The 21,661-nt window shown below is 42.2% G+C and overlaps 2 protein-coding genes and 1 non-coding gene across 6 annotated transcripts in view; 2 read left to right on the top strand and 1 right to left on the bottom strand.

Moving 5' to 3' along the window:
• cad (carbamoyl-phosphate synthetase 2, aspartate transcarbamylase, and dihydroorotase) overlaps window positions 1-4,418 on the bottom strand; it is a 107,747-nt gene extending 103,329 nt beyond the window's left edge. For all 3 annotated transcript variants that reach the window (XM_078212959.1, XM_078212960.1, XM_078212961.1), the window contains exon 1: window positions 3,992-4,418. In XM_078212959.1, the coding sequence (XP_078069085.1) occupies window positions 3,992-4,100 (109 nt within the window). In that variant the 5' untranslated portion in view covers window positions 4,101-4,418. The remainder of the gene's footprint in view (window positions 1-3,991) is intronic.
• A 15,751-nt stretch (window positions 4,419-20,169) lies between these two features.
• Window positions 20,170-20,241, top strand: trnaa-ugc (transfer RNA alanine (anticodon UGC)). Its single transcript has one exon. It is a non-coding gene; the product is annotated as a tRNA-Ala (tRNA).
• A 353-nt stretch (window positions 20,242-20,594) lies between these two features.
• The window catches only part of ift172 (intraflagellar transport 172), a 109,257-nt gene continuing 108,190 nt past the window's right edge, over window positions 20,595-21,661 (top strand). For both annotated transcript variants that reach the window (XM_078212954.1, XM_078212955.1), the window contains exon 1: window positions 20,595-20,708. In XM_078212954.1, the coding sequence (XP_078069080.1) occupies window positions 20,670-20,708 (39 nt within the window). In that variant the 5' untranslated portion in view covers window positions 20,595-20,669. The remainder of the gene's footprint in view (window positions 20,709-21,661) is intronic.

Here is a 21,661-nt window from a genome sequence, read left to right as displayed (position 1 = left end):
TTTACCACTCTTATTAAGACCTGCCTTCCTGGGGAGACATGATGTGGAGATGCCGGTGTTGGACTGGGGTAAAGACAGCCTGGGGAGAGACAGCTAAAGGAATAAGTATGGGGATACACCTTTTACTGGAAAGGCCAAGAGTGTCCTTGTGTAAGTGAGTTTGTTTTATCATCCGGAATAGTATCTTGGATGCCCTGCCAGAATTGCCCCAAATGGAAGATTCATGACACTTCACCTACAGCTCAGCTGTAACCAAGATGTCACCATCATCAATGCTTGTGCCCCAATCACTCACTCTAATGATGCTGAGGAAAAGTTCTAATCTCATCTTGAAGTTCTCATTGCCATCCTAAAAGAAAAGATCATCCTCTTGAACGATTTCAATGCCAGTATTGGCCGTGACTCCAATGTTGGGAGCAGAAATAAATTCTAAGCCATTGTAAATAGCGTCCTCACACTGATGAAAGCTCAGCATGGCTTCATTGTACAAGTACCCTCTTCTGCCAGAAAGACAAATATAAAAACCACATGGGGACATCCCAGACTAAAGTGCTGACATCTCCAGGACTGTGCCATGTCCAGACAGATCAAGATGATGGACAGATCATAGACTTGTCCAGTCAGTGATGAACATCCAACAAGCATCAAGATATCGAAAGCCCAAAAGTCCCAAGAGAAAAATGATCAATGACTCAGTCATGAAGCATCCCGGCTGAAGAGAGGAATTCCAGTCTAGCTCACAACCAATCTGGATAATCCTCACACACCCAACTCAATTCCAAAATTTTGGGATTAAATAGTAAGCTGTACTCAACTCTCGTGCCCAGGCCATTGTCGCCAACAGGACTGGTTTGATAAAAATGGTGAAATATGCAACCGCCTTGTCCTTGAACACAAATGAGCAGCCTTCATTGTCTGGCAGAGCAACACGAGGCAACAGCAGTCCAACAACTCAAGGATGACACCCAAAGGGAAGTGAGGAAAAAAATGACGTGATGGGTAGAGCAAGCCTGAAAAATCCAACAATATGCTGACCATCATGACATGCGAAGCTTTTTTTAAAACCACCAGGGTCATCTGAGGTCAAATGAACAAAATCTCTTTCGCTCACAGGATGGCATTTCTCCTAAGGATGACAAGGCCATCCATCAACACTGGAAAGAATATTTTCAACAACTCCTAATGAATCCACAATGGCAGCTGATATTCTCCAGACTATCTGCCAGTACCCAGTGGTAGAATCCATGGATGAATCTTCAACTACAAGAGATCTGCAACAAGCAATCAAATGGATGAAAAACAACAAAGCTCGCAGCCCCAATAGAATTCCAGCTGAGGTCTTCAAAGCTGGTGGACTTTTGCTCACAAGATTTCATGAATTTATTTATTTGGGAGGCAAAGGAACTCAACTTCAGAAATGTGGCAATTGTACTAGTTTTCAAGAGAAATCCATCATGTTTTCGAAACAATCGAATATTTCTCTCTTGTCCAAAGCACAGTAAACTCTGACACACATTAGTCCTCCTAGAGGCACAGTGTGGTTCATACTTTCCAGAGGAACCTTTGACACGGTCTTTGTTGCCAGACTTAGCCAAGAAGACGGACAAGAACAAACACCAGAAACATTTCATTTCATTCATTAACTTTGACTCAGGAAATTGGGAGCCTCTGTGGATTGTCAACAGTTTGATGTCCAAGAAATTTCACCATAGTCCTCCAACTGCCCTCGGATGTCAGTATTAAGTACTGCCTAGATAGAAAACTCTAACCACAGTCACGGTACCCATCTCCAGCAAATTTACAAGCCAAACTCCTCAATTCTATGTACAAAAACTCCACCTGTTCTTGAATGCTGCCAAAACAAAACTCATATCAACTTAACCTGGACAAACAAATATCCTGACTTGTTATCTAATAGGTTGCAAATGAGACCCTGAAAAATGCGAAGCACCTTGCATACCTTGGCACCCATTCTCTCTCAAAAGGCCACCATTGACAGGGAGATCCAACACACAGGATTAACGGTGTCAACTATAGCAGAATGTGTTTGACACCAAAGAACCCTTCAAGTCAAAGTCCAATGTTCAGAGCAGTAGTTGTCACCACTTTCCTATACAACAGTGAGACCTAGACTGTGTATCAGCGACACACAAGAATATTAAAGAAATTCCATCAACAGTGCCTCCACTGCATCCTCCAGATTCAATGATAGAACTGTTGGATAAACACCTCTTGAAGCCAGCTTCATAAGCATTCAGTTAAAACTACTGTAAAATCAACTTTAATAGACTGGACACTGTGTCAGAAGCTGGTTTCAAGAGGACATGTGTTAATTCAATAGAAAGCACCCCACCTCTGGACCAGATGCTCCGGGTTTGAATCCAGCACCAGTACTTGTTGGCCTTGGAAGGAGCATTCAACGGGTTGATAATCAGCTTGGAAATCCCTACACCACTTCCCCTACTATTCTCCAAAGAGTAAAAATAGCGTGGGCAGAAGATGAGAGTGGCTCTTTCAGTCACAAAGTCTTGATGATGAGGCAGAGTGGCAGCAGAGAAGAAAAGGAAGCAAATCCTGCACTCTGGATCCAACTACCTTTGGGACATCCTGCCCCTTGTGCTCAAAGATCTGTGGGTCAAGAATCAACTTGTTCAGTCACCCAAAGACACAAGTCGGAAATTCTCAACCTCGAGTACACACCATCCTCAAACTGAGGGACCGCTGTCGCTACCAATTATATGGGTGGGCACTTTCTCTCACCAGACAGGAAACAGAATGATGTTTCTCTCATCAAGGAGCTGATATCAAAGGTAAATCACAATAATAAGTATTTTATTATTCACAGTAATCTTAATATCACCATCCAGCAGTGATCAGAAAATAATCTTACTGACCTTTGCACCAAGATCGCGTCACACAGGTAACATGATTAACAACAATTATGGCAGCTGTTTCGTGCCTGAAACTTAAAACAAACCTATGCAGTCCTTTAGGAAATGATCAAGTTTAGATGGTTATTCTTTCAACAAATAGGTTTGTATCCAAAACAAAACACTGCAGTTTTCAGAAGAACAAATTGGGTTGACATATTTAAGTATATTAACAGAGGACAGCAATCAACATTAGAATCTCTGAAGAGAATATTTCAGTGCCCAAATAAAGAAATTCACCGCATAAACAATCAAATGATAACATGACGTTATGTAAACATTGTTTTGCAAATCTAAATACAGGATGTAGCTTAATTTACCATGATGAAATAGTTCTGTATATTCATGCAATATAAAAATACACATTTTGTTTAAAAAAGGCTTAGTTATACACAGTGTTTGAGAGATTTCCATGAATGTCCACAGAAAAGGCAATGAAACTGACCGATGACTGAGAAGGCTGACCCTCAAACCCCTCGAGGGCACGGATTTGAACTTCAAGTCACAAAAGCAAAATACTGCAGATGCTAGAAATCGGAAATAAAAGGGCTTATAAAAAAAAACAAATGCTGGAAATGTTTAGCAGGTCCGGCAGCATCTGTGGGGAAAAAAAGAGAGTTTTCATCAGGTTGAGGTCCTGATAAAAGGGTCATCGAGACCTGATGTAACTCTCTCTGCACAGATACCGCCTGATTTGAACTTCAGGTTGCATGTTGTCCCTCCAGAAACCATGGAACTCTTCTGTACAAGCAGAATGAAAACACTGCAACCAAAATATCAGAATAAATCGATTATCCCGACAAAATAAACACAATCATTTAAACACTTAGGCCTTGTTTTAAAATTCAACTGGGATCCGAGAAACGAATGAAAGACTAATTCCTCTGATTTGCTCTGATAAGGTAGGGGACTGTTTCTGCAGATGCCGACTCCACGTTGGCGTTATTAATGAAAAATTAAATTTGGTTTATGAGCTGCATGGCACACACTGGGCTCAACCTGAAGGAGTCTGTGTCTGGATAGGGGGGTGGGAGGTGGTAAGGACTCGCAGTAAAACTTACCCACTTCACCAGAGACGCTGGAACTCGCGCCGAAAAGCCTGCCTTTGAAAGAAGAGCCGTCCTCCAAGAAAAGCGTGGCCATTTCCTCCTTTGCAATTTTGCCCGGCATCTTGTTAGCTGTCCGGGAAGGGTTTGCTGTGCACGGTGCTGTGGGGCTGCCGCTTGTTCCTCAGTGTGTGCTTTAGGCCTGGACACGTGGGCTCCTCACTTCAACCTCGGCAACACCAGATTCGATCCAGGACAATGGCTGCGTTCCAAATGCCTGTCAATCAAAGCCCAGGCAGCTACTGCGCCTGCTCACAGAGTGCCCCCCGCTGCTGCTTCCAGTCAGGGGGATAATACTCCGGGTCCGCCAGGTAACTCCAGCCTGGGGCGAGGACAGGGGGATGCTGCCAACACCGGGCATGCGCAGTCTATCCCGTTGACCGCATCAAACCTGGCGGCGTTCAAATAATCACAGTTGTGCTTTCTCCCCCTACGTCCGGAACCTGAGATCTCCTGGCCACGTTTTCGCACGTTACCCTCACACTTACATCTGTGTTTTATAGTTAAAGGCAGTACCTCCGTTCATCATTCTTTGTCAATAACCTGCTCGGCCATGCCGGGTTGCACAGTTCCTGACCTCAATACAGCCTCGGGTTCACACATGGGCTTTCCAAAGGCTTTTGACAAGGTCCCACACACAGGGGATTAGTGAGCAAATGGTATTGGGGGTAATGTGTTGACGTGGATAGGGAACTGGTTGGCAGACAGGATGTGGAGATGCCGGCGTTGGACTGGGTTAAACACAGTAAGAGTGTTGTTAAAACTCTGGTGCTGTTAAAACTCTTATTGGCAGACAGGAGGCAGAGAGTGGGAATAAACGGGTCCTTTTCAGAGTAAGAAGTTTAACAACACCAGGTTAAAGTCCAACAGGTTTATTTGTCACCTGTTGTTAAACTTCTTACTGTGTTTACCCCAGTCCAACGCCGGCATCTCCACACCTTTTCAGAGTGGCAGGCAGTGACTCGTTTTTTTTTAATTGTCACAAGTAGGCTTACATTAACACTGCAATGGAGTTACTGTGAAAATCTCTGAGTGGGTACCGCAGGGTTCAATGCTGGGACCCCAGCTGTTCACAATATACATTAATGATCTGGACAAAGGAACTGAATGCAATATCTCCAAATTTTCAGATGACACTAAGATGGGTGGCAGTCTGTGCTGTGAGAAGGATGCTAAGAGGCTGCAGGGTAACGTGGACAGGCTGACTGGACAAATACTTGGCAAATGTAATATGTGGATAAATGTGAGATTGCCCACTTTGGTGGCAAAAACAGGAAGGAAGATTATTATCTGAATGGTGGCAGTTTAGGAAAAGGGGAAGTGCAACATGACCTGGGTGTCATGGTGGAGGTTGGCATGCAGGTACAGCAGGCGATGAGGAAAGCCTTCATAGCAAGAGGATTTGAGTATAAGAGTAGGGATGTCTTGCTGCAGTTATACAGGGCTTTGGTGAGGCCACACTTTGAGTATTGCGTGCAGTTTTGGTCCCCTAGTCTGGGGAAGGACATTCTTGCTCTTGAGGGAGTCCAGCGAAGGTTCACCAGACTGATTCCCAGAATGGCAGGACTAACATATGAAGAGAGACTGGATCAACTGGGCTTGTACCCACTGGAAGTTAAAAGAATGAGGGGATCATGTAGAAACATATAAAATCTTGATGGGACTGGGCAGGCTAGATGCGGGAAGAATGTTCCTGATGTTTGGGAAGTCTAGAACTAGGGGTCACAATCTAAGAATAAGGGGTAAGCCATCAGGACTGAGATGAGGAAGAGCTTCTTCACTCAGAGTGTTGTGAACCTGTGGAATTCTCTGCCACAGAAAGCTGTTTTGGACATATCTAATGAAATGGCCCAGAGAGAGCTGGATGTGGCCCTTGCAGCTAAAGGGATCAAGGGGTATGGATGGAAAACGGGAGTGGGATACTGAAAGTGCATGATCAACCATGATCATATTGAATGGTGGTGCAGGCTTGAACGGCCGAATGGCCTACTCCTGCACCTATTTTCTATGTTTCTATGGACAAAATAGTTGAACTCTAGCAGATCTGGAGTAAATGGGAATCGGGGAAAACCCTTGCTTTTTGGAGTCATACTTAGCACAAAAGAAAATGGTTGTGGTGGTTGGAGATCAATCATCTCAGTTCCAAGACATCACTGCAGGTATTCCTCAGGGTAGTGTCCTAGGTCAAACTAACTTCAGATAGTCCATCAATGACCTTCCTTCCAGAAGTCAGAAATGGGAATATTCGTTGATGACTGCAAAAGGTTCAGCGCCATTCGCAACTCCTCAGATTCTGAAGCAGAGCACGTCCAAATGCTACCTGGACAATATCCAGACTTGATCTGACAAGTGGCAAGTAACATTCGTGCCACACATGTGCCAGGCACTGACCACCTCCAAAAAGAAAGAATCTAACCTTGACATTCAATGACATTACCATCATTGAATCCCACTGTCAACATTCAGGGGTTACCCTGAACGGAGTTTAGGGGTGGCACGGTGGCACAGTGGTTAGCACTGCTGCCTCACAGCACCAGGGACCCAGGTTTGATTCCCAGCTTGGGTCACTATCTGTGTGGAGTTTGCACATTCTCCCCGTGTCTGCATGGGTTTCCTCTGGGTACTCTGGTTTCCTCCCACAGTCTGTTCTGGTTTGGTGCATTGGCCTGCTAAATTCTCCCTCAGTGTACCTAAACAGGTGCTGGAGTGTGGCAACTAGGAGATTTTTCACAGTAACTTCATTGCGGTGTTAATGTAAGCCTACTTGTGACTAATAAATAAACTTTAAAACTTTACCATTAACCAGAAACTGAACTAGACTAGCCATATAAATACTGTGGCTACAAGAGTAGGTCAGGGGTTAGGAATTCAGTGACCAGTAGCTAACCTCCTGATTCCACAAAGCCTGTCTACCTTCACAAGGCATAAGTCGGGAGTATGATGGAATACTCACCACTTTATTAGATGAATGCAGCTCCAACAACACTCAAGAAGTTGACACCATCCAGGACAAAACAGACTGCTTGATTGGCACCCTATCTATAAACATTCACTCCCTGCACCACCAATGCACAATGGCAGCAGTGTATACCAGTTGTAAGATGCACAACAGGAACTCAGGATGGATCCTTAGGGAGCACCTTCCAAACCCATAACCATTACTATCTGGATTCTAGAAGAGCAGCAGATAAATGAGAACACAGGTTACCTTAGGTTACCTTCCAAGTCACTCACCATCCTGACTTGGAAATATTTTGCCATTCCACCACAGTTGCTGGGTCGGGAATTCGTTCCTAACAACACTATGGATGTAACTATACCATATGGAATGGAATGATTCAAGAAGGCAGCTTACCACCACATTCTCAAGGGCAATTAGTGTTGGCAATCAATGCTAGCCTGGCCAGTGAAGCCCACATTCCTTGAATTAATTTTTAAAATTGGTACAACATGTATGCCCAGCAACAACATGGCAAACACTATGAAAGAACATTTGAGTCCACTCCAGGAATGAACAAAATGCACATTCCCCTTGGAAGGATGGGACAAACCCACAGTGTACAGTTAAACAATTTTTTCTGAGGAAAGGGAGGTGATATCATTTTTTCATGGTTGTGTCAGGCTCTATATACATCACAAGACAGACTTCTCAAGAGCAGTTAAGGATTGGCTCTAAATGCTGCTCCTGTATCCCATATAATAATTTTTAAAGTATTGGAAAGAGATAGACAGAATCCGTAAGGATCTGCTCCTTCAATCATCAATTCTGGCTTTCCCATGCTCATTACATCAGCTCCTCCAATGAAGGTTCCCTCCCTCCCACTTCTGTTAACTCTGCAGAGACAGGCTCTATAATTCGAAGAGCAATTAGATCTGGAGGGAGGGAACCTGGGATTGGAGGTCTAGGTGCAGTTATCCTGGCCAGTCCTACTACTGCCATGCTGGAGGTACAAGAGTATTTGACATTTAGGAAGAATAGACAAAAAGGAAAGGAAGCCTAGCAAAGACAAATATGGTCCCATTGCAAAATTTATAATGGGGAATAAGAAAATTGCAGAGAAACTAAATATTCTGTGTTTGTTTTCACAGAGAAAGATACAAAAAAACCCTGAGAAATACTTAATAACCACAGGATGAGCAAGAATGAGAAACTTAAAGAAACTAACATTAGTAAAAAAAAAGTAATGCTGGAGAAATTAGTTGGACTGAAAGTTGATGAATCTGCTGAATCTGATGATCTATGTCCCAGAGTGCTGAAAGTGGTAGCTATAGAAATAGTGGATGTGTTGCTGATCATCTTCCAAAATTTGAAAGATTCTGCAATAGTTCCTGCAGATTGAAAGTTGGCAAATATAACTCCTTTATTTAAGAAAGGAAGGAGAGCGCAAAAAGGAAACAGGACGGCCTGGTGGCACTGTGGTTAGCACTGCTGCCTCACAAACCAGGTTCAATTCCAACTTTGGATGACTGTCTGTGTGGCGTTTTCATGTTCTTCCTGTGTCTGTGTGGGTTTCTTCCAGGTGCTCCAGTTTCCTCCCATACTCCACAGATGTGGAGGTTAAGAGGAATTGGCGATGCTAAGTTGCCCCTCAGTGTCCAAAGATGTGTAGGTTAGGGGGTTAGAGTGGTAAATACATGGGGTTATGGGGCTAGAGCCTGGGTAAGATGATCTGTCAGTGCAGAGTCGATGGGCCAGATGGCTTCCTCCTGCACTGTAGGAATTCTATGATTCTACAGACCTGTAGCCTGTTATTAGTAGTCAGGAAAATGCTAAGATATATTATTAAGTATGTGATAACTGAACACTTAGAAAATAATGGTACGCGTGGGCAGAGTCAACATGGATTTGTGAAAGAAAAATTACGTTTGCCAATAAATCTCTTAGATGTTGCGGATGTAACAGGCAGAGTAAATAAGTGTGAACCAGTGTTTCAAACACCCTTATTCAAAAGGGAAGAAGACAACAAACACGTCTCCTACAGGAGACAACAAACACATCACTATAGGCCAGTTAGCTAAACATCTGTCATTGGAAAGAGGATTAGAAAGGATTTAATGGCAGAGCATTTAGAAATACATAATATAATCAAGCAGATTCAGAAAGGGGAAATCATGCCTGACAAATTTAATGGAATTCTTTGAGGTGTCAATGAACAGATGAGATAAAGGGGGAAAGGTCCCACACTGGAGGTTAGCAAGCAAAATTAGAGCACAAGGAATTGGGGTAATATAATGGCATAGATTGAGAATTGGTTAACAGACAAGAAACAGAGTGGGGTAAACCGGTCATTCTCAGGTTGGCAGGCTGTGACTAGTGGGGTAACACAAGGGTTAGTGCCTGGGCCTCTGCTGTTCACAACCTGATTTGGATTTGAGGACCAAATGTAATGTATCAAGTTCCTGGTCTCAAGGACAGATTGTTGTAAAAGGGAGTCAGCAACAGTCAATGTCAGCATGAGGCCAGAGCCTAAACATTCATCGGACAAATCCAGGAAAATTCTCTGGAAAGCAATTAAAGGTGCCATATAAATGCAAATTGTTGCATTGTGGCAGGAATCTTGGATTATTTCCCCTCTCCTTGTTCTATGGTTGATGATGCCAATCAATGCATTGATACATATGAACCATCTGCCCCAATCCCCATCAAAAACTTGAACTCACAGAATGAACACATTTATTTGAGCCAGATATTCATCCTTTTTGTTGTTCCACTGCATTCAATTCCAGTACAAAACTGAGGCAAGAATGTTACTTTATCTCAGTGATGCCTGTCTCACCTCTCCATTAGAAGCTTGTCAGTTCAAGCTGCACTCCAGACTTGACTACATAAACCGACTGACACTTAAGTACAATACTAAGGAGTGCTGCACTGGTGGAAGTGTCAACTTTTGGAGAGGCTGTTAAGACTGCTGCAATAGGGCGCTGTAAAAGACCCCACACAACATTTTGTCCTGGTTAATATTTATTGTTCAACCAACACCAAAATTAGATTTGGTCATTTATTTCATTGTTGTTTGTGGAAGCTTTGGCTGCACAAATTAGCTGCCACGTTTCCTAAAAGACAGCACTATCAGGTTATTGCAAGGATTTAATTGGTTGCAAAGTGCTTTTGAACATCCTGAGATCACGAACAGCACTTTACAAATGCAAATCTTACTTTCTAAATTTGGCCTCAATTTATCAATGTAGAAATTGTGAATGAGGAACAAATTGTTACCAAATGAATTTCAATAGCTCTAAAATGTAGCCAGTATATTTTACAATGGTTAAAAATTAAATAAAATGGACCTGCTTCCTGGTCAACAAATTTACCAGCAAGCTGAAAGGTTGCTATTTTCAAATCCATCAATTCATAATTTACCTTCAGCAATAAATTGAGCTGGCCCATACCATGGGTCAATTTAAAAATGAGGTTTTAAATCAATTGCACTGCACATGAGAATCAATTGGTGTTGGCGACAGTGGGAATATGACAAGTGCAGAACTTATTATGGAATGCAGTGCTAGAAAAGTTGGCAGTAATATTATAAAGCTGATGCAGCAAGCACTGGAGTAATGAAGGTGGTAAGAAGTTTAACAACACCAGGTTAAAGTCCAACAGGTTTATTTGGTAGCAAAAGCCACACAAGCTTTCGAGGCTCTGAGCCCCTGAAGAAGGGGCTCAGAGCCTCGAAAGCTTGTGTGGCTTTTGCTACCAAATAAACCTGTTGGACTTTAACCTGGTGTTGTTAAACTTCTTACTGTGTTTACCCCAGTCCAACGCCGGCATCTCCACGTAATGAAGGTGAACAGTGGCAAATGCATAGATGAACATTTCAGTAAAAGTGAGGATATGAGAGATCATACAAAAATGGAAGGTGATCTTATGATGAAAGGATCCAGAATTTCAAGCTCAGCTCATGATTCATAAGGACCCTAATGTTGTGCATCACTTTGTCCAGCATAAATGAAGAGCTGAGAAGGAGTTGAGACTCAAAGGAAATTACTGTGGATGCTGGAATCTGAAACAAAAACAGAAAATGCTGGAAAATCTCAGCAGGTCTGAAAACATCTGTGGAGAGAGAATAGAGCCAACATATTCTCTCTCCACAGACGCTGTCAGACCTGCTGAGATTTTCCAACATTTTCTGTTTTTGTGTTTTTTTTTCTGTTGCCTAAGGCGCAAAGTTTTCCATGGTAATTGAACAGAATGGCTTCAGTCTTGCTGATATCAAGAGTGTAAATTGCTGGTTCATTTGCAACTTGAAACAACAGTCACATTTGATGGTGGAGGAGTAATGTTGGCATTACTACTGGAATCTTCTCTATCAAGGTAATGAATTAAGTGACTATTCTGCCACCAATGAGTTTAGCAAAAAAGATACAAACACAGAAAGTGCTGGAAAAACTGAAAAATTCATGTGGATGTTAACTTTGTTTCTCTCTGCACAGATGCTTTCAGACCTGCTGGTTGGGATTTTATGGCCTTGTTCGTCCCAAAACCATGAAATCCCGTCTGAGGTCAACAGACCGTCCCACTGTTCGCCCCTCGTCCGCTCCAATTCCTGTGGCGGGTGGGGTGGTAAAATTCCGGCTGCTGCTTTTTCTCAACATTTGCTGGTTTCATTTCAGATTTCCAGCATCTCCAGTATTTTGATTTTATTTTAGCAAAAAAGACAATTGGCTAAATTAGTTAGATAAATGCAAAAAAACTGTGGATGCTGGAATCTGAAACAAAACCAGAAAAATGCAGGAAAATCTCAGCAGGTCTGACAGCATCTGTGGACAGAGTAGAGCCAACGTTTCGAGTCCAGATGATCCTTTGTCCAGCTCTGGTGATGGGTCATCTAGACTCAAAACGTTGGCTCTGTTCTCTCTCCACAGACATTGTCAGACCTGCTGAGATTTTCCAACATCTTTCTGTTTTTGCTCTTAGTTGTCCTGCACCTTTCAGCTCAAAAAATCTTAAACTCTTTTAAGTGTGAACTAATAATTGAGTGGTGAGGACATCAGTATATCTGGGACATTAATGAACACCAAGGCGAACAGCATATCTGAGAAAGCCAATGCGATTTTAAAATTGAGAAAGGAACAGAGGAAGAACTGAGTAGAAGGCTGAATCACAGGGAGAATTCAATGTTAAGTCAGGTACATGAGGAAAACAGAGAGGGCAAGGAAAATTAGATGAAGAGAGAATGGAAAAGTAAGGAATTAAATAAAATTTCAACATTTTTAAGTCACGAATGACAATTTACCACCCGAAGGAATGCAATTCAATCGTTCAAATTATTCATATTCTGGGTCAGAGAGGTTGAGTGGCTTTGCATTAACCATTACTGGTTCAGATTCCATGTCAGTGGTGAAGTGACAGCACTCACTATTGACCACAAAGAAATCTGCCAACAAAGATCCAGCAATCTCTATGACGTGGGTTTCCTTTTCCTGACATTATTTTGATTCGAGCCTCAGCTCAAGGGACCTCAGAGAGCGGCAACAATGATATTATCAAGCAGGCTAAGCAGCCTACCGCTTGAAGAATTCTCACAGCTGGAAAAGCAGGATGTCAAAAACTGCTGATGATCCTTCACATTTTAAATATTTTACTTAAAGTGAAATAATGATTAGGACAAACACATAGAATTAAGGTAGGTGAAATATGATCAATGTTTTTTTTGTTTACGCATTTTTTTAATTTTAAAATTCTGAGTTTTTTTATCATGATGGAAAAATGTGACATTTCACAAATATAAAAGAGTCTTTCGGAGCCAAACAGGATATTCAGCAACAATTATGAACTTAGAACATAGTTAAAAACCCAATCACACCTCATATAAGAAGCCATAAAATGTCAAGGATTTTTACAAGATTATTTGTCTAAAAGCAGAAGTTCACATCAATTCAAATGATTTCAAAAGATTTATATCTTCAGGGACTTCAACAGCATATTGCGTGGAGTATCAGTGACTTCTGGACTTCCACATTTAAATGCGCCTCTGTGAACTGCAAGCTTCACAGTTGTGACAATGAACTCTGACAGTTTCCTCATCTTTACAACCTAAAATCCAGGCTATTATGTTGTTAAAGAGTGCTTATGCTCGTAAATTTCTGTGGTGAGTTTGATGGATAATTAGTGGGCAAATTAAGCAAGTTTTTAAAAATAACAGAGAAACTAAGGGCAAGATGCTGTTTATGTGAAGTAAACAGCAGAGTGGCATAAATTAACCAACAACATCAGGACATTTAAAGCTCATGGCACAACTCTTGATCCCCTGAACCTGCTAGCTGATTTGCACATGAATAATAGTGTGCACTGTTAACATGCTGTTGCTTTTCTATTAAGATTCAGCCTTACATAACACACCAACAACAAGGACAAGGACTGGCCCTTGAAAAGCCAGGCAGCGTGCCTTAATGACTATCGCCCGGTGGCTCTGACATCCAACATTATGAAGTGCTTCGAAAGGTTAGTTATGGCATGGATCCGACCTCCCAGAGAGCCTGGGTTGCCTATAGCCGCAACAGGTCTACAGCAGACGCCATCTCCTTGGCCCTACACTCTGTCCTGGAACACCTAAATAACAAAGACACTTATGTCAGACTTCTATTTATTGACTACAGCTCAGCCTTCAACAACATTATCCCCACAAAACTCATCTCTAAACTCCAAGGCCTGGGGATCAGTTCCTCCCTCTGCAACTGGATTTTAGACTTCCTAACCCACAGACCACAATCAGTAAGGATAGGCAACAACACCTCCTCCATGATTATCCTCAACATCGGTGCCCTGCAAGTCTGTGTCCTCAGCCCTTTACTATACTCATTATACCATACTCATACACCTATGACTGTATGGCCAAATTCCGCTCCAACTCCATTTTCAAGTTGGCTGATGACACCACTCTTATGGGTCAGATCTCAAGCAATGATGAGGCGGAGTACAGGAACGAGATAGAGAATGGTGAAATGGTGCGATGACAATAATCTCTCCTTGTCAGTAAAAATGTCAGTCCAAAGATGTGCAGGTTTGGTACATTAGCCATATCAAATTCTCCCTCAGTTTACTCAAACAGGCGCTTGAGTGTGGCAACTAGGGGATTTTCACAGTAACTTCATTACAGTGTGAGTGTAAGCCTACTTGTGACTAATAAATAAGCTTTACTTTACTTTAAAATCTCTCTTCGACTTCAGGAAGCATAGTGGAGGACGTGCCCCTGATTACACCAATGGGAATGAAGTGGAATTGGTCAAGAGATTCAAGTTTCTATGTGGCCAGATCACCAACAACCTGTCCTAGTCCCTCCATGCCGACATTATAGTTAAGAAGGACCACCAACGCCTCTACATTCTCAAGAGGCTGAGGAAATTTGGCACGTCCACTACGACTCTCACCAATTTTTACAGATGCACCATGTTTCCAGATGTATCACAGCTTGGAATGGCTCCTACTCTGACCAAGACTGCAAGAAACTACAAAGGGTTGTGAACGTAGCCCAGTCCATCACGCAAACCAGCCTCCCATCCATTGACCCTGTCTACACTTCCCGCTGCCTCGGAAAAACAGCCAGCATAATCAAGGACCCCACGTACCCCGGACGTACTCACATCCACCGTCTTCCGTTGGAAAAAAGTTAGAAAAGTCTGTGATCGCGTACGAACTGACTCAAGAACAGCTTTTTCCCTGCTGTCATCAGACTTTTGAGTGGACCTACCTTATATTAAGCTGATCTTTCTCTACGCTCTAGCTATGACTGTAACACTATATTCTGCACCCTCTACTTTCCTTCTCCCCTATGTACTCTATCAATGGTATGCTTTGTGTAGCGCGCAAGAAACAATACTTTTCACTGTATACCAATACATGTTGGTATACAGTGAAAAGACCTGTTAATATTCTGTCAATGATGTAGTTTTCTTCAGCAACATTGATGTTGGTTGCCTTTAAAGCAAATCTGTTCAACTCGTGAAACCCAAAGTAAAATAATAACAGAAAAATGAGACAGAAGTTTTCCAAACATATTTTATTCTGTAGAAGGGTCACATGGTCTTGAAATGTTAACTTTGTTCCTCTCCCCAGAAATGCTGCCAGTCCTGCTGAGTTTATCCAGTACTTTCTGTCTGCATTATGTTTCGTTGCTGTTTGTGTTTCTGCTCTTGACAATGGTTAGAAAATTAAAAGCAGCAATAACAAGCACTCTTTGGACAGATATGAGGTTGATCTACTGATAATGATCAAACAAGGTGAGGCAATGTTCAGATTGTGCAAGCCTGCTGCAATGCCTAACATTGTGCTCTCTGGCAGAAGTTACCTATAATGAAATAACTTGCATTTTAAAATCAATGAGCTTTCTAACCAAAAGAAATGAGTAGGATAAACTGACATTAAAGGGTTGCCATTGATTATATATTCTGATAAGAAATCATGCTATGCTACTCTTCAATGACCTCTGAATTGATGTGAGGAATCAATAAATACACTCACAGTGGCTCCCACCCATGTCACTAGACAGGAACCACTGTACCATTGAACAGCATTGGATCATCCTCTCCCTTAAAAGTTATAATGTCCATAGACTGCGAACTTAGATGAGGGGCCACTGGAGAGTAAGCAGGCAGAGGTCATGGTCTATATCAATATCGGTGGCAGAGGGGTGGGATTCAGCAGCCAAATTTTTGGGAGCTAGGCAGGTGATTAACAAAAATATTTAATCACCAGATTTCTCCCAGTGCCACACACTGAGTATAGGAATAGGAAGGTAGTGCAGGTGAATGCATGGCTGGAGAAGTGGTGCAAGTGGGTAGGTTTTAGATTCTTGGGACATTGAGACCAGTTCTGGGGAAGCTGGAGCCTATACAGATGAGATGGGTTGTACCTCAATAGAGCTGGGAAGAACATCCGGAGGCAGGGGGTGGGGGTTGGGGAGGAGGGGTGTAGTTAAGGATGTTGATGCAGGTTTATACTAATTTATGATGGGTATGGGCACCAGGATGTAGCAATAGAAAGGGGAAACAAGGTGAAAAAAGGATTGGGAGAGACCTATGGCACGAGGATAAGAAATAGTAAGGTCTTAGGTGAGTGCAGACTAAAAGAAATCACAAGAAAATCTAAATTAGGTTCATAGGACGTGTGTGGAAATCCACAAAACATTACGTAAAATGCTGCTGAGGTATAAGTGCAATTAGTCATTTGGGAATATGAAGCCACGACAATAACAGAGACTTGGTTCAGAAAGGGTAAGACTAGGTATCAAATATTCCAGGATAAAAGGAGTTCAGGAAAGAGGGAAAGAAAGAAAGGAGTTTGGGTGGATGTATGGATAAAGGAGAATATAGTAAGAAGTTTAACAATTAAAGTTAAAGTCCAACAGGTTTATTTGGTAGCAAATGCTAGTGCATTTGCTACCAAATAAACCTGTTGGACTTTAACCTGGTGTTGTTAAACTTCTTACTGTGTTTACCCCAGTCCAATGCCGGCATCTCCACATCATAAAGGAGAATATTGCAGCATTGGAGAAAGAGGATGTACTTGAGGGATCAAGGACATAATCTATTTGGTTAAAGTTAAGAAACAATAGACGTGCCATTAGACGACAGGATGTATTTTACAGGCCACAACTAGTGGGACAAATATAGAGGAACACATTGTAGGGAAACTGAGAGGTACTGTAAAGGAATAAAAGTCAATATGGAATTAATAAAGAATATTAGGTTAAAAGTTACTTCAGTTAAACTGACAGGAAAACATTTTAATAAGAGTCAAAACTAATTTTAAAACCCAATGTGGTTAACTCTCTTCATAACAATGTGAATTCACCGAAAGGAAATCCACACATCTAAAAAATGATACTCTATAGTTCTTGCTATTACACTAGCACAGATAACCTTGGTAATGAAAACGGCCAGCAGATAAAAGAATGCTAGGCCTCAGGGCTTATTAGCTTTCGCTACCTTGACGAAACAAAATTGACCAAACATGATTGTCACTTAGTTTTCAGGAATAAATTTAAAATAACATTTCTTAGTCATTTAGTTGCCACCCTTGTTATTCCACAGGCCACAACTAGTGGGATGGATCTCGAGGAACAAATTGAGAGGTACTGTGAAGTCAACCTGCTTCTTTTACCCAACAGAGGATATTATTTTGGGTGGTCTTTCCATAAGACCATACAAAATAGGAACAGGAGTCGGCCATTCAACCCCTTGAGCCTTCAATAGGATCATGAGTGATCCGATGACATTCCTCACATCCACTTTCCTGCCCTTTCCCCATTGATCAAAAGAACATCTTCCGCGTTAACCATTAGTTATACAACCCCAAAATTAATTGTATTAATCTCAAACCAAACTGAAATATTTGGGGATTCGTGAGGCTGTTTAGATTAGCTGCAGATCTGTTATGAATTTAATGAGTTTCACGCCTCAGGAATTAAGGTAATCATACTTAAACATTTGATGGATTTCCATATCCTTACTTTCTCTCAAAAATATCTTGTATCTGTCACAAGTAAAGTCTAACATTTGGATTCTCTAGTTAACTTTTATTTTTTTGGAATTATCCAGTTTAATGATTTATGCTTTTCATATAATCATCAAATTACATGATTTCTTATTCAAATAAATATGTGTATATTTAAAACTTAAATAGTCTCATTCACAGAGGGTGGTGGGTGCCTGGAACTCATTGCCGGGGGAGGTAGTGGAAGCAGATACGGTAGTGACTTTTAAGGGACGTCTTGACAAATACATGAATAGGATGGGAATAGAGGGATATGGTCCCCGGAAGGGTAGGGGGTTTTAGTTAAGTCAGGCAGTATGGTCGGTGCAGGCTTGGAGGGCCGAAGGGCCTGTTCCTGTGCTGTAATTTTCTTTGTTCTATCTTATGTATCAGAGACTCATGAACCCGACTATTGTTCCCTCCTGTTGGGGGAATATTTACTGAGGAGTTTCACCCAGACCCTTATACTTTCCAGGAAAATTACAATCCAGTGAAACTAATCAAAACTAGTTGTAAATAAGCCTACCAGGAATAATTCTGCAAACTTCACTCCTTAAGCTGAAGTTTGAGTTGAAGTCAGAAAACTCAGTTATATGTCTTTGGGTCTGACTCCCTCTAGTGGAAGCTGGGGGAGGTGCGCCAGATCTTGGACAACTTGATATAATCTAAAAGTGTAAAACACTACAGTACAAGAATTGTGGTGCAGTGTATTACATTATGTGTAAGAAGAAAATTTGCAGATCTATGGGAAAAGGCAGGGACGTGGCACGAAGTGAATTGCTCCTTCAGAGAGCCAGCACAGACAGGAAGGTCTGAATGGCCTCCTTCTAGGCTGTAACCATCCTATAATTATATGATTCTATAACAGTGACTACACTTCAAAAAATGTACCTAATTGGCTGTAAAGTGATTTGAGATGCCTAGTGGTCATAAAATGTGCTATACAAATGTAATTATTTTCTTTTTTTATAAATACCTAATTTGCTAAGTGACAGCAAAGAGAGTAGTGGCAAATGTTTGTAGCCTGGAGGAAGGAAATGGTGTTTCCCAGGGTTTGATGCCAGGGCTACTGCTTTTCTCGATATATATTAATGATTGGGACTTCGGGGTACAGGGCACAATTTAAAAATTTGACATAAAACGTGCAGGATGGAGATTGTAGATGACTTCAATACAGTTTACTAAGAACCAAAATAAAACACACAATCTGCTATTACGTATATACACAACAGAACAACCACACCAGCGTGCCCCCACCGACCCAATGAGAACGAACATTACTCTCCACCATCATGCACTGTTGTAACACTGTATAAGGGAACATTTAACCATACAACATAGGTTCTTAAAGATGCATAATAATGAGGAAGATAGTGATAGACTTCCAGACAGACTGCTGGAACGGATGAAGACACATGGCAGATGAAATTTAATATAGAGAAGTATAAAATGTCATATTTTGTTAAGACAAAATATAAGCAGAGGCAATATAAACTAAATGGCGCAATTCTAAAGGAGGTGGATGAACTGGGGGCATATATTCATAAATCATAGAAGGTAGGGCAAGTTGAGAAAATGTTTATAAAAAAACATACGGGATGCTGTGCAGAATAATTAGAGTGATGTGGAGATGCGGCGTTGGACTGAGGTAAGCACAGTAAGAAGTCTCACAAGACCAGGTTAAAGTCCAACAGGTTTATTTAAATGTTTAAATAAACCTGTTGGACTTTAACCTGGTGTTGTGAGACTTCTTACTGAGAATAATTAGAAGCAGAGAGTATCAAAGCAAGAAGATTATGACCAACCTGGTTCAATCTCAACTGGAGGATTGCGTGAGATCCTGGCCATCATAATTTTATGAAGGTTTTAGAGGGTGCAGAAAAAATTTAAAAGAATAGTTCCGGCATTGTGGAATTTCAGTTACAAGAATCAATTGGAGAAGCCGAGACTGTTCTCCACAGAGAAGGTTAAGAGGCGATTTGATGGAAGTGTTCAAAATCACGAGGGGTCTGGACAGTGTTCTCAAAAATCAGGATTGATCTGATGCAGGAGGAGGCCATTTGGCCCATCATGTCTACACTGGGAAATTAATATCAGGAGGAGGCTTTCCATTGGTAGAAGACCAATATAAGGTGATTGGCAAAAGGACCAAAGGTGACTTAGGGAAAAAGTTTTTTTACACAGTGAGTATTTAGGGTTCCTGAACAGCGCTGCTTGAGAGCTGTGGTAGGGGTAGATTCAATCGTAGATTTCAAAAGAGGATTGAGTATGAGGAGGGAAAAAAAATTACAGGGCTACAGGGAGAGGTGTGACTGGGTGAGTTCAGTAAGAAGTTTAACAACACCAGGTTAAAGTCCAAAAGGTTTATTTGGTAGCAAAAGCCACACAAGCTTTCAGAGCTCCAAGCCCCTTTTTCAGGTGAGTTGCCAGGGGATTTTCACAGGAACTTCATTGCATGTTAATGTAAGCCTACTTGTGACACTAATAAATAAACTTTAAACTTTGCAGAGAGTTGGCATGGACACGAGAGGCCGAATGGCCCTCCTTATTTGCTGTACTGGGGGCCACAAAATGAGAGGAGTGAATGACAAAATTAAACCTCCACGAACAGACTCCAGCCAACTGAAGCATCTGTAACGCAATCGTCCGCCAGCTCCATCACGGGGATGTAGCTCAGTGGTAGAGCGCATGCTTTGCATGTATGAGGCCCCGGGTTCAATCCCCGGCATCTCCACTTTTTGTCGGGAAGATGAGCGGAACCAGTTTTAAAACTTTTCTTCCCAACCAAAGCAGTATTTTTATTCCGGCTCCATCTTAATTTCCACTCTTAAGATCCCCCAGCTGCGGTGGGAGGAGGAGAGGACTGCGCAACGTGTCAGCACATCCTTCCCACGTCATCATCGTCGTCCCGAATCGGAGCGGCCTGGCCCACCCCACCATTCGGGACCGAGAGTTCGGCCCCTTGTCTTTTTAACGGTTCATTTCAAAAATAACTGACACCTTTTCTCAAGAGCGCGCGACTTCGAGCGCTCGGTCATAAAGAGGCCTTACGTCATAATAGATGTAACGTCATAATGACGCGAATGAGGGGGCGTGGTCGGGCGGTAACCAGGGAAACGGCGGCGGGTTCGGATCCGGAGCAGAAACAAAGGAGTCGGGGCAATGCAGCTGAAACACCTGAAAACCCTGCTGAGCCCTCAGGTAACAGGCGGCCGGAGAGCGAGAGAGGCCGCAGCTAAGTCGAATTGCACAGAGTAGCAGCACGGCCTGCAACCCCCCCCCCCCCCCGGTGTTTTATTTTACTGGCCATGGGGAAACGGCTGCCATTTGTTGCGTGGTTCCCATTTTAACCGTGAATGTGGGTGATCGCAGAGCTCCACAGCCCTCCTGCAAAGGTGAGGTGGGGGGAACTTTGCATTGGCGTGGCGCCTCTCGCATCCTCAAGACATCCCATAGGCCTCCCGGCCGTTGGCTGTTGTTGTGGGGTCGGAGTTTGTCACTTTCACAGTTGAATTTCACTCTGTGCGGGAATGTAACTGATGTGGGGATGCCGGCGTTGGACTGGGGTAAATACAGTAAGAAGTCTCACAACACCAGGTTAAAGTCCAACAGGTTTATTTGGTAGCAAAATCCACTAGCTTTCTGAGCGCTGCTCCTTCATCAGGTAAGTGGGAGTTGTGTTCACAAACAGGGCATATAAAGACACAAACTCAATTTACAAAATAATGGTTGGAATGCGAATCTTTACATGTAATCAAGTCTTGACTTACCTGACGAAGGAGCAGCGCTACCAAATTTGCTACCAAATAAACCTATTGGACTTTAACCTGGTGTTGTGGGACTGTAATTCCCAGATTACTCTCTTCACTGATCAATCTCACTTTTGTATAAAAACAAAATTCTGTGGATGCTGGAAATATAATGAAGCAGGGTCTAATGGATGGTCATGGACCTGAAAGGTTAAACGTCTTTTTTCTTTCCATAGCTGCCTGAGTATTTCCAGCATTCTTTGTTTTTATCTTGCATTTATGAATGTTTTTTTGTTAGATGGACACTCTTCAATTTCAGTCATGTTTTCTGCCCATCTGATTAGTTCATTGATATCTTCCGACAGACTGCAGCTTTTGAACTCATTATGAACCACACAGCCAATG

This window comes from Mustelus asterias, chromosome 5 (genome assembly GCF_964213995.1).
Source record: "Mustelus asterias chromosome 5, sMusAst1.hap1.1, whole genome shotgun sequence".
NCBI classification, from domain to species: Eukaryota; Metazoa; Chordata; class Chondrichthyes; order Carcharhiniformes; family Triakidae; genus Mustelus; species Mustelus asterias.
The sequence above is the reverse complement of the archived record's forward strand: the minus strand, read 5'-3'. Positions and strand labels throughout refer to the sequence as shown.